Raw genomic sequence first — 11,983 nt, 5'->3', positions numbered from 1 at the left:
GTAAATGGAAATGTAACAATATCCAACAGGTTTGTTCCAAGTACTAAGGAGGCAACTCCCCAGTCCCCGTGAACGGCTTTGTTCTGTATAGTCACGATGTGTATAGGCCAGCCAATTGGCCTCTGGTATAAGGTTGACGCCCTCGCTCTGTGCTGAAAGCCAAAGCAACATCGTTGGGTCGCCGGTATGTGTACCCCAGAAAAGCGCCCTTTTTGCGAATGTCCAAGACTGTCTTGCTCGTCTGTTTGTCCCGAAGGATTTTGTCGCGGGGCCGTTTCTTCTCCTTTTTCTTTTTGGCATCTTTTGTCTGCTCTTGTGCTGTTGTGCATGGGGTAGCCTCAGCAACTAGCGGCTCAACAGCGTCTTTGGCTGGACTGATTTCTTGATTCTCAGGGGTAATTTGGTCAGGCTCTTGTTCACCATCCTCCGAGCCACTATCAGCAGCATGCTCGACATCATCACCGGCCAACTTCCAGTCGTCAAAATATCTAGTGTCCTCCCAGTTCCTGACTCTGGGGATCATTGGTGGGTGGCACATGTGAAGATCTTGCCATCGGATACCTCGGAAGAACGGATGAATCTTGATGTCTGCTGCATCGTTGGGGTAAACATAGTAGCTCGCGATATTTCTGTACCGCGCGTCCATGGAGTACAGCAGTTGAGTTGAGACGGGACGTCCATTCAGTATATCATTGGCTTGGTACTTCGGAGAACACAGGCGATACTCGCGCTCTTGGAGAATCCTGGTAATAAGATCAATGGCCTCTTGAGAGATTAACTTGTCCGTGGATTTCTCCCGTGGAAATCGCAGAATTCTTGTGTGTTGCTTGAGAGATTTTAGAATGAAATGTTCGCCAGAACACGGGAACAAAGAAGGTACTCACAAGGATCTTGATCTTTGTATCATGACGATTTTCACAGGCAAAGGGCGTGAAACCATATAGACACTAGAAACGCGATGAGAAATTGATACACATATAACGGGAATGTCGAGCAACCTACCTCGTATAGAATGATCCCCAAGCTCCACCAGTCGCATCGTCCGTCATACATTTCACCACGAATGACCTCAGGTGCCATGTATTGACTGGTTCCAACAACACTTTTTGCGAACCTGCGTCTCCCCTTGCTGTTCCTCCAATCCAACAAACTCGTCGAGGATGGCTGATGCACAGTATAGTCATCCAGACTGTGCAATTTTATCTCAGGCGCGAGCTCTTTCGCTTCGGCAACCTCTTTCTGGTCTTCGGAATCACCCTTGACATCAATGCCAAGTTTCTCCAGCAAACAGTAGCGATGGCTGTTATAATACGCTTGATCATGCGACCAATGCCCATTAAAAGCAAGACCGAAGTCGGAAATTTTCAAATGACCCGACGCAGAGATGAGGAAGTTATCAGGCTTGACATCGCGATGAATCCAGCAAAGTCGATGTGCCTCTTCAATGCACAATATCATTTCAGCGATGTAAAATCGTGCCCAGTCCTCGCGGAGTGTATCTTTGCGGATTAGTAACCCCAAAAAGTCACCACCAACCATGTAATCCATCACTAGATATAGATTGTGGGCATCTTGAAAGCTGGCGATCAAAGGAACAACCCATCGGGAGCTCTCAGAGGCGACGAGGAAATCTCTTTCCGCTCGAATATGGCCTTCCTGGGAGTTGCGGATCATTTCTGACTTTTTGATGACTTTCATGGCATATACCTCCTTCTTCTCACCAGTCATATACCTTCGACGGCTTTGTTTGGCACCTTCAACGGCAGACATCAGAGCTCCAAGAGGATTCGATCTGGGGTGGACATTGTTGTCTTTGAGAGCCAATGGGTCATCTTCATGGGAACTCTTCGAATCACTGCCACTCTGTCGAACAAGACGCACAACACCAAAGCTTCCTTTCCCGAGTAACTTTATGGCTTTGTACCCGGCGACAGACATGACGCTTTCGCTTTGAGTGCAGTATCTATTTGATTTGAGCACACGGCACTGTCGCAGATAATCGTTCTCTCTCAAAACCCAGTTGTGCCTTGTCATCAAGCGCTCTTCGGGCGTGAGATCAAACGCATAGATATGATGCTCTAACTCGAGCTGACGTTGCTGACGGGGATCTTTGTTTTGGAAAATGGAGTTGAAGTACAGCTCCAAGTAAACTTTTGCTACTGCTGTTGCTTCCGCGGTTTTGATTGACGGCGTTATCGTAAATAAATCTGTACCTGAAGCGTTGGCAAATTCATTGATCTCAGAGAGAGAGGGCCAATGCACCACTGCAGTTTCGTGTTCATCGTGTAACTTGTCTTTATCCGAGGAAGGAGACGGCCCCCCGGACGTGAGTGGAGTCAGTGAGGTTGACTGTCCACCAGCAGGAGACCTACCACTACTGGGGCTAGTTGATGGGTCTGAGCTGTCATTGGCACCATCATTCTGTCCGCTAAGATCGTCTAGTACTGGAGAACTGGCGTGCAGTACACTCGGTCTCGACCGAAGATGTACATGGCGTATGACAGTGGCCTGGCCAAACGCTAGCGAGATCCTATGCGAGAAGCGATCAACAAATTTTGAAGTTGTTGGACTTGGTTGCTCGGTGACAGTAGTTGGCAGAGGGTCCTCATTGGCGGCATGTTTCTGCACGTCGTTGACAATAGCCAATTCACCCCCCCAACTCACCCTGACTCTCGGGTGACGGTCGGAGGTCGGGAAGGGGCTCAGACAAAGTTTCAATCCCTTCGGTGAGGATGCTGAGTGAAGGAGTGACAGGTATTGGTTCGCTTTGAGGGGACTCGGCTGCAGTCAGATATCCCGGGCTATCATCACCGTTACCACTTGGGGAGGATGAGTTTGAGGGATCCGAGCTTTCGTCGCCGGCCTGTACGGAATCACAGCAATCGGTGTCGGCACTGAACACTTTGTTGCCTGTGACGCAGAATCAGTGGATGTTCAAATCTAGAAAAGAAAAATACCACCACTCACTCTTGGATGAACCGCGCAAGCCCAGCAACAGTAGAATCTTAGAGCCACTGCGAGTTAAACGAACCCTAAGCCGATCCTTTCCAGCCCTTGGGATAATTGGCTCTGATGCCGGACTTTCTGTCGTCCCGGAATCAGTTGGAGATGTGTCTGGCTTTCCAGAGACGACGACTTTAGTTGGGATCCAAAGATTGAAAAGACTTCGTGTTGTATCTTTTTTACTGGAGGCTGTCATCTTTGCCTCTCAGAGTCAACGAGTGATGGGTTAAACATCTGTGAACCTTAACAATATATTGAGTAGATGCATGAAGGGTGAATCATGAAGAATGTAGCTTAGGTGTTTGTAGTGAAGTAACCAGGTTAGGGCTGGCAAGTGCGTAAAAGGGTAAGTGCGGCCGGACTTCCTGTCGGGCCTGATCTCGGTATGTAGGTTCTATATGGTGATTTGGAAGATATCAACATTAATGGGATAAGTATCTAGGCATTACTGTCTATCTATTGCCTGGTTCACACTCTTTTTCGACAGTAGAACGGTCCATTTTATTTTATTTTGAAAAGCATCTCGGTTGACAGGGGATGTATTCTCATTCAAACCCAGCCCACCCTCGTGACGAGCTGTACATGACCAATACTATCTCCGAAGATCTGAGCTGCAAAGACGCCTCACAAGAGCAACCGGTTCCTGCTTCGCTGGGAGGGAGGGCTCCTCCCCCTCTTGACGGCACATCTTACATTCCGAATTCCGCGATGACAGAGACTCGTGCTACATGTTGAAGTAACCTAGTACACGGATTCATCGTCGCCCTCTTGTGGGGTTCGTTATAACCTAGAAAACAGTTCGAGCTCGCTGAGCCGGAAATAGACCACGCATGATTTCATTTATCATGTCGGTCCCCGGGGGGAAATCGTGCTCGAAGATGGGCTCCCCAGCCCTGGAGTCCCCTTCATATTGGTAAGCACACACTGGTGGAAGTGCCACCGAAGCAATTAATCTGCGACACGGTCGGGATTGTTTGGATCTCGGCACACGATATCTAGTATTCGGCCGTCCGCATTCCAGTTGTTGGCACTAAAATCAGCAATCTTATATCCATGAGGTCCTAAATATAGATTAGTAAACGATTTATCCCTCACCTAAGGTATAGTAATTTACTTACTTCTGGATTGACCAATATTTGGAAGTTATCGAATAGCTGATGCATACTTGCAGCGAGTAATAGCCCGTTCTGCACCGAGTTCACTGCCTCCACCTCCAGCCACACATTCGTTAACATATCGAAAAAATTGGCATTTGTGATGGATCCATTTTGGCGGACTCCGCCGAGATGAAACCCCGTAGAACCGTTATAAAAGTTCAAATTTCGATGAGACATGTTGCCTACGTAGTGGAGACAATGTGATGGGGGTAAAAGGGTTTGTGTTGAGCCACGTGATACTACATCAATATCTGTTCAAGCCCAATGAAAGATTTGACGTATCATCACCTCAAAGATATGATTGAAGGGCCTGCAAGATTCGATGACTACTTGGAGGACATTCTCCGCGGGGGTCTCATGCAGGTTTGAGTGCCACTGAATCAAGATTTATGACTGGATAGCGTGTTGAGGGAAGAATGGCTAGAATGTGAAACCGTAGCGGGATATTTGCAATTGAATGCGATTTGGCTTTGTGACTCGTAATCTACATGCATCCTATGCTTAAAAGTTAAACGTAGAAGGGTCATTAGGGAGATTAGACAAAGCCTAGAACAAAGCGTTAACACAAGGTGTGCATAAGCGAGCGGCATTATGTACTCGTAACTCGCCAAGAAAAACATAAAACATACCCATGAGTCAAGTTGAGCCCACCAGATCGATCCCTCGAGACTCTCAAGAAAGCCTGCATCGTCTCCCGTATTCATCCCCAAGTCAGCTGGGGGCATCATAAAATCAGCCGCCTGGGTGTCATAGAGAACCGATTTCACATTCGTATTCTGTGAAGTCTCTCCCGAGGCATAGAAATTATCATTTCCATTAGATGAATGGGTCCGAGTCTCAACAGAGACCCCATTGGACCCAATCTGCCGATGAACCTCCTGTCTCAGCTCCTCCAGAATAATCCCGTAGCGGCGACTCGGGCAGTTCTTACGCGTGGCTTCAGCGAGGTGTTGCTGACAAGACTCGGCGAGAGAAAAGAGCTGGCGCAATTTATCTCGGTCATTGGGGCTTCCGATAGAAGAGACTGAGACTGAGCTAGATCCGCCCAATGACTTACGGTGCTGTTGGATGGTATGGATGTAGATGACCAAAACAGCACAGAAGCACACATAGTGCGTGAACCAGAAAGACTGGATTAGCACGCCTTGATGCGCGAGACCATCGGTTATTGTCATGATGTCCTCGGCAGCCTGGATGCATTTCTGGACGTGCGAGCTGACCATCGGGTGCGGGACTTTCGGTCTGCGGCTGAGATCTGTGAAATCGTTTAAAAGGAATGAGCGGGTGACGTGGATCATGGCGTGGGAGTAGGCGAGTTGGAGGACTTGGCTTTGGCGGCAGAGGGGTGGGATTAAACTGGTTGGGTGAACACTGTTAAACAAGGGCGGGACAGTTTCTTTCCATTTTTCCAGTTCGGAGGTTAGGCGGATTGCGGCCTCGAGGGGGAATCTCGAGAGAGCGTGTTTATGCTATATAGTTGACGGGATATATCGCCTAGGATACGACCGAGTCTAGGTTCTATGTTAGGTGCCCAGATATACTATATAAGCATAAGTACAGGGTGGGTACAGAGACTCACCGGTAATGAAGAACAGAGGCAATCATCATGCTGTCTGTTGATCCTGTTCTTCGCGTTGGATCTTCTTCCAGTAAATCCTCATCATTCGTCTCTTCCGGTAGTTGTTGGTCGATGTCCTCGTCGTGAAGCAGTCGAGGTCTTCCAAACATAATGCTTAAATATTTGTCTAGAGTGTATACACTCCAGAAGATGCGCCTGCGGAGCTCCGAGTCTAGATGCGAGCATCCGTTATTCGAGGCTTTGGCTGGTCCCTTCCGGTGTAACCCGAGTGCAGTCACAATCTGCACTGTCGTGCCGAATGAGTACCAGCATTCGTTGGCCCGTGATGATGACAGCAGATATAGGCATTGGCCTAGCCGGGCCTGGATGGTCTCTAGTCGCGGCGGCCCTGATTCGAGAGAAGACATGTATTTCGATGCTGCGTACCAGCGCTCACTATAATATCTCAGTTAGGCTCTTTTTCTAACCATATCGAGAGATTACTAACCTTTCTAGCCTTTCACCCCGCCCACCAGGCATTCCCCCAGGCTTCATTTCCACATACAAAGTACTCACGGCAATGATCATGAGAACAATGGCAGTGCGAGCAACCATATTTCCTACCGGGAGATTCGAGAGGCCGATGTTATTTTGGTAAACCTGTCTAGTCCACTCTTCCACATTGCCCCTGTGCACAAACCGATAAGTCACCATAGAGTAATCGAAGTAAATTCCCACCAGCTCCAGCGCCTTCTCCAGAGACGGGAGGGTAAACTCCGCCTCCTGGGGATTGGAGTAAGGCTTATCACCAAACATAAAAACGGCTGTGTTCCGCGAGGACTCATTCTGGAGTTCATCCGGATAGTGCGTCGTTTCATCTTGATGCAGACGGCTCCATACACGATTGATAAACGATACACCGGATGAAGGACCGAGGTAATTACCCTCAAAGTCCGTTGATCCTGGCTCTGGTGAATTCCGCGATGATATCACATGCTGGTGTTGGTTTTTGTTTTTGTTTGGGGCTGAAAGTAGATTGTCGTTCACAGTCGAGTCCCGACCATTGCCTTGTAAATTTGGGCTGGACGTGAGCCCATCCACATCCTCAAATGCACGACGCCCAGTTGGAGTCGAAAGCGGACTCGGGGATGCAGGAAGAGGGTCTGGTGGTAGGCCCCGAGAGTAAGCGGCATTGTATCTGCATGGTAGCGACAGTCGTGTACATCTTGTGCATGGTAGAGTACCAGTACAACGGGTTTTCTTTACTTTGCACGAGTCACAGGCTCTGGTGATTTTCTGGCGGTGTGCAACACCGTCTTTTAATGTGTCGGAGGCTTTCCTCTTATTAGACGTGGGTTCTGTTGTGGTTTCATTTAATTTGATCGCGGGCCGAGGAGATTGCATGGCAACGCTAGTAGCTGTCATAACGAGATCGGCAAGACAAGCCGAGCCAGGGAATTAATTCCCGAGTAATATCGAAAGGAGATGACCTTGAGAGAGGAGAAGTATCCGGGGAAGAGGGGGAAATGGAAAAGCACAGGATCTCGGCAAGTCTCCGGTCGGCGCGGGGATGCCTCCACCTCCCCGGATTCTTACCGGGGAGGTACACTGTGTACACTGTATATTGGAAGTATATATATGAGTTAATCTACACTGCAGTTATCAAGGAAGATCAAGGAAAATCATCTTCCTATAGTCGGGCCTTCACCGGATAAAGGGCTGTTTACTGAAGTGAACGAGATCGCCCATTTGCTCTCTGTAGCTACAAGTCGAAAGAAACCGCAAAATTACCCTAGGTCTGTATATCATGTTGACTTATTGGAGAAGCACAACTGACACTGACATCATGTCCATGGGATTGATAGGAGCAGAAGAAGAATATGCTCAACAATATGATAGTGTGACCGGCCGCCCATATACCCCCGCGGGTGTGCTTATAGGAATCCAATATCATCCTGAAATGACATTCGCCGACACTAACAGAGAGGAGCCTCAATCTGCACGAGAGGACAAGCGATGCGCATTATGGACCGAAGGAGCATGTAGTATGATTTCAGTGATCGAGAGGAAGTTGAGATGAAGTTAGGTCATATCTCCAAAGAAGAAATGTGGATAAAGGCCCTGCGCTAGGAAGGATTTCATTGCACGATGGTTGCTGTTGGAAGAATATCTGCCAAGAGCTCTATTTTGTGATGCCAAAGTTCAATATATATAAAAAAAAGAAAACAGATCCCACTTGCTCCGACCACAAACACCGGTGTAACTCCAACCCGAGAAACAAAGTCCGAATGTGACAGGCTAGAACGGGGTATCTCTGGGTATCACTTCTGTCAAGGTACGGACTCTCCGCAATATTGCAAGATTCTAAAGCCCCTAGTTCCGGGATGGCAAAGAATATTTGCAACAAAAAAAAAAAGGAAATATAATGCTAGGGCTCGGGTAAGAGAATAGGAACAGTCTGGTTTCTTGCGAGATCTCAATCTGTCTCGAGATATGGCAATAAACATGAAGATGGAGCTGGCCACACAGCTAGAATGAGGAATAATGTGACGGTGCTCTGAATGACCTGCTCCATCTCAAAGAGAAACGCGACAAGAATAACAGCTATAAAGGAAACGCTATGAAACAACCAGGTTCGTCTGGTCGTTGGAGGATGTGAGATCGAAAAGATTTGGCGGGGGATTCGGAGGAGACGGGGGGTAACCGCTGGCATGTATTCGTCCAGAGATGCGTAAATTCCCGAAGAGAGATTGGGTTAATTCAGCGAGGAGGATTGAAGTAATTGCCCATTTGATTGTCGGGTGTAATGGTCAGGTTCAGGTTCACATCTGAGTTGCGCACGCCTGAATTTCGGGAGCTGGATTGGTTCTCGTCTTCCAAGATACTGTTGAGAAGATCTCGAATCTGCCCAGGGGTTGCACCCGATCGTATGGTACTGACGATTAATTGGACCGTCGTGCCGTCACCATCTCGGATGAGTCCGATGAGATCGTCCACAAATGACCGGAAATGGTCCAATTGGTCCTGGACTCTCTTAGCGGAGGCCTTACGGCGTCTGTCGGCGGCTTCATCGAAGATACATTCGCGGGCGTGGGTTGAACATTCGGTGCAATGAGGAGGGCCGGTACACTAACAAAATAATAAAAGGAGCATGTCAGATTGATTGAAGTACAAGATTAGGTGAAATAAAGGGGAAGTGCAGTAGATATGTACCCTGGTCCGGCGTTTTTGACACTCTGTACACGCTGTCGATGCTCGCCTCATTCGTTTTTCCTCTGGTGCACTTCCGCCAGCAGGACTACCTGCTCCCTCTCCCCCATCTCCGCCTCCTCCGAGTAGCCTGGTGCGAGGTGCAAGAGGCCTATAGCCTCGGGGTGCCTGTTCACTCATCAAGTCTGCGCACCAAAAAACAAAATGATGAATAACAAATCAGAAAGCCTAACTCTCTGTTTTCCCAACCACCATTTGAAAGCATGATAATCAAGCAAATCACATGGGAGACGGGAAGGTCATAGAGAAAGTTATAGAATGGAGAAAGAGAGGAGGGGCCCTGGGGCCGCGCTAGACCTATGTGAATTCTGCACTGTGCGCTGCCTAGATTAGAAGGGTATGAGGGCAAAGTGGGGGGAAGGGGAGATAATAAGCAAAAAGACGAAAATAATTAGAAAATCCGAAAATAACAGGTAAATAACGGGTAAAGAAATTGAAGAGGGGAAAATAGAAAAAAAAAATAATAGTCAAAAAGAAAAAAAACAGGGAAAAGTAAGAGAGAGAGAGTTGAGGGATCGAGAAGTGAGTGGCGGATGTGGGCCTGGCATGTCCAGAAAATAAGCAAAGGATCGAACTATTGGAGAGGCTCCAGAAATAATACTTGATTTAACATATCATTTATAACGTACATACTCCGTGCATACTTCGTACGGAGTACATATAACCCTATACACCTATGTTTAAATGCCACTCTGTTAAATGGTTGAAATGAGGGTACAATAGTAGCACTTACCGAAGTTAATAGCCACCAAGTACGACGGAATAGAAAATAATGTAGTTCCTATATTAATATTGTCTATATTATACAATTTATACAACTGATATACTTTATATACTTTTTCTGTATTGTCATAGCTTGACATACCCGTCTACCTAGGTAATCCTATCTATAACCCTAATTCATCGACTTCGGAGTTATTTTCCGGGGTAAATGATAGGCTCAACCAAGTTCAAAACATGAAATCATCATCTTACCTAGGTACCTACCACCTGATCGCGTATATCATTTGAATTGAATATCATTGGTTAATCTGAAATCACTTTTGTTTCTAAACTTTTTTTGTCCTACCTAGCTTCCCCTTTCTGTGTCAATTGGGGGGGGAACGGGTCTATGTGCTTCGGCCGATCCCTGACATTCTCGGTTCACTTTGTCGATCAGGAGATCTAGAGTGTAATGAGATAATGAGACTTTTCCCCCTTCTATTTCTCTAAAGAATCTCATTCCATACTTTCATAGCCTTATGTGTAAGGCTCCGGGAGATGACTCCGGTTTCCCCTACAACATACATGCTCAGATATCCTGTCTCTATACCTCCCCCTTGAAATATTATAGAAACCCCACCTAACATTTTCCTGTGGAAGTTGTGCAGTGGACGTGCAAAAACCCCACCAGACAAGTTGTCAAATCCCCACTATGGCAGTTTTGCCACACAAGTGAACCAAGGGCACGCGAGTCGCTAAACCAGCCATCATGTCACTCTCGGCATATTAACTCAAAACTATAATATCTGACATTCCAACCTCCCTGACATACCGTTCTAGGGTCAACTCTCGACTAGTCCGTCAATTAACGAGAAGTGAGGAAACCATCTAATCAACCCTCAGTACGAAGTAGCTCAATATTGGCCGGAAAATTCATCCATCCTCAAGTGTCGAATAACATCCATCGAGCTAACGAGAGGACACCATGCACAACATATGTATGGGTACTCATAAAAGGGGCTCTAACTTCTGGGTTCTCGGTTGCTCTTAGGGCTTGCTCTACCACGGGTTGTTCGCAGCCATCGAACAGATTCTTGAAATGTGCCCCTTGATTCCCATGGATTAACCCTGTCCCGTGGACGAAGTATATGCACCCTTCGGTCCTGTCTTCCTATCTGGGTGGCTGACGATTCTGTGCATGGAATATCCTTCAAAGTTCTGACTATGGAGTACCTACATCCCATGGATACGATTTCAACCGATTTCAACCGACATTATTTGTGGATATACCAAGACGAAGTGGGACGAGGCACAATACCAATACGGACCAGGATCCGGCCAAAATACGACAGACTTTATAATTTTGACAGGTGGGCCACAATCCAGCAATCTGACTGGTGCCGGCGAAGAGTTCCATGGTCCCTTTTGAGAAGGGGCAATCTCCATATCCTCATCTTGTTCCTGACTTCATCGTCACGGTTTCACTATGCACGACATGGTCTTTAACTCTTTAACATTTATTTACTCCTTTTTTTTATTAAACAAAAAAAAAAAAAAAAAAACAACACGAAGAGAACTACTAAGTACTCACCGCAGATTTAGACGTGGCTCTGAACATCAACGATTCACCGGGAGAATACTTCCGTACCATACTCCGTACATGATTTGTTTCTCCTTGCCGAGAAAACCTTGAAAGCTACCAAGAAGAAGAAGGTATTTGCAACTATCTCTTTTATTGGCCAATTCAACCATGGCTCATATATCGAGCGAAGGGTCTGCATCGGTGTCTGCAGAGAGGTGAAGAACCGTTCCAACCGTGATCCCTCCGCTGGTCATCCAACCTCGTCTGAAATATACTAGACTCGGGGCCTTATTCGACATAAGCAAGTCGAAGTACACCATATCTGCAATCTCTGCAATCTCTGCAATCTCTGCAATCTTACCCTATATCAATACTCCGTACATACCACACATTCTCCATCTTCCATTTACAAATATCTCCACTATCCCAATCCCCGTGCTTCTACCACGCACAGTTCTTGTGCCCGTTCACCGATCTTCGGCGCCACAACGCTACGTGGCCCCTATCCCGTTCAACCCCCAACCATTCAGGTATAGTCCTGCCTGCTCCGTGGGAGTACCCACGGCGATGCAAGGAAGAAAGCTTCCTGTGCTGCCCTACAGCAAGCATTGATCCGCACTATACTCCCTACTTACAAGATCGTTACTTGTTGCCTTAACTGTATCTCGGCACTAAGGATAGCGGGGCCGGAGATGAAAAACGCAATCTCGT

At 47.2% G+C, this 11,983-nt stretch overlaps 6 protein-coding genes across 6 annotated transcripts; 1 reads left to right on the top strand and 5 right to left on the bottom strand.

The window, feature by feature from the left end:
• Positions 1-91: 91 nt before the first annotated feature.
• N7487_005577 (serine/threonine-protein kinase) lies at positions 92-3,199 on the bottom strand (the record flags this gene model as incomplete). The annotated part of the gene is made up of 5 exons (XM_056873324.1): positions 92-826; positions 885-947; positions 1,003-2,519; positions 2,665-2,910; positions 2,968-3,199. The coding sequence occupies 5 exons, from the start codon at positions 3,197-3,199 to the stop codon at positions 92-94; spliced, it is 2,793 nt and encodes a 930-aa protein (XP_056731044.1).
• Positions 3,200-3,998: 799 nt separating this feature from the next.
• Positions 3,999-4,337, bottom strand: N7487_005576 (HNH endonuclease signature motif containing protein; the record flags this gene model as incomplete). Its single annotated transcript, XM_056873323.1, has 2 exons — positions 3,999-4,064; positions 4,122-4,337. The coding sequence occupies 2 exons, from the start codon at positions 4,335-4,337 to the stop codon at positions 3,999-4,001; spliced, it is 282 nt and encodes a 93-aa protein (XP_056731043.1).
• A 324-nt stretch (positions 4,338-4,661) lies between these two features.
• N7487_005575 (Zn(II)2Cys6 transcription factor) lies at positions 4,662-7,143 on the bottom strand (the record flags this gene model as incomplete). Its single annotated transcript, XM_056873322.1, has 4 exons — positions 4,662-4,706; positions 4,790-5,609; positions 5,740-6,174; positions 6,227-7,143. The coding sequence occupies 4 exons, from the start codon at positions 7,141-7,143 to the stop codon at positions 4,662-4,664; spliced, it is 2,217 nt and encodes a 738-aa protein (XP_056731042.1).
• Positions 7,144-7,564: 421 nt separating this feature from the next.
• Positions 7,565-7,798, top strand: N7487_005574 (uncharacterized protein; the record flags this gene model as incomplete). Its single annotated transcript, XM_056873321.1, has 1 exon — positions 7,565-7,798. The coding sequence occupies one exon, from the start codon at positions 7,565-7,567 to the stop codon at positions 7,796-7,798; it is 234 nt and encodes a 77-aa protein (XP_056731041.1).
• Positions 7,799-8,478: 680 nt separating this feature from the next.
• Positions 8,479-9,108, bottom strand: N7487_005573 (Zn(II)2Cys6 transcription factor domain-containing protein; the record flags this gene model as incomplete). The annotated part of the gene is made up of 2 exons (XM_056873320.1): positions 8,479-8,847; positions 8,932-9,108. The coding sequence occupies 2 exons, from the start codon at positions 9,106-9,108 to the stop codon at positions 8,479-8,481; spliced, it is 546 nt and encodes a 181-aa protein (XP_056731040.1).
• Positions 9,109-11,445: 2,337 nt separating this feature from the next.
• N7487_005572 (uncharacterized protein) lies at positions 11,446-11,678 on the bottom strand (the record flags this gene model as incomplete). The annotated part of the gene is made up of 2 exons (XM_056873319.1): positions 11,446-11,634; positions 11,658-11,678. The coding sequence occupies 2 exons, from the start codon at positions 11,676-11,678 to the stop codon at positions 11,446-11,448; spliced, it is 210 nt and encodes a 69-aa protein (XP_056731039.1).
• Positions 11,679-11,983: the final 305 nt, after the last annotated feature.

Source organism: Penicillium crustosum (assembly GCF_028827405.1).
Source record: "Penicillium crustosum strain IBT 35664 chromosome Unknown utg000002l_segment0_segment0, whole genome shotgun sequence".
Classification (NCBI taxonomy): domain Eukaryota; kingdom Fungi; phylum Ascomycota; class Eurotiomycetes; order Eurotiales; family Aspergillaceae; genus Penicillium; species Penicillium crustosum.
Note: the sequence above shows the minus strand (reverse complement) of the source record. Positions and strands in the feature narration are given on the sequence as shown.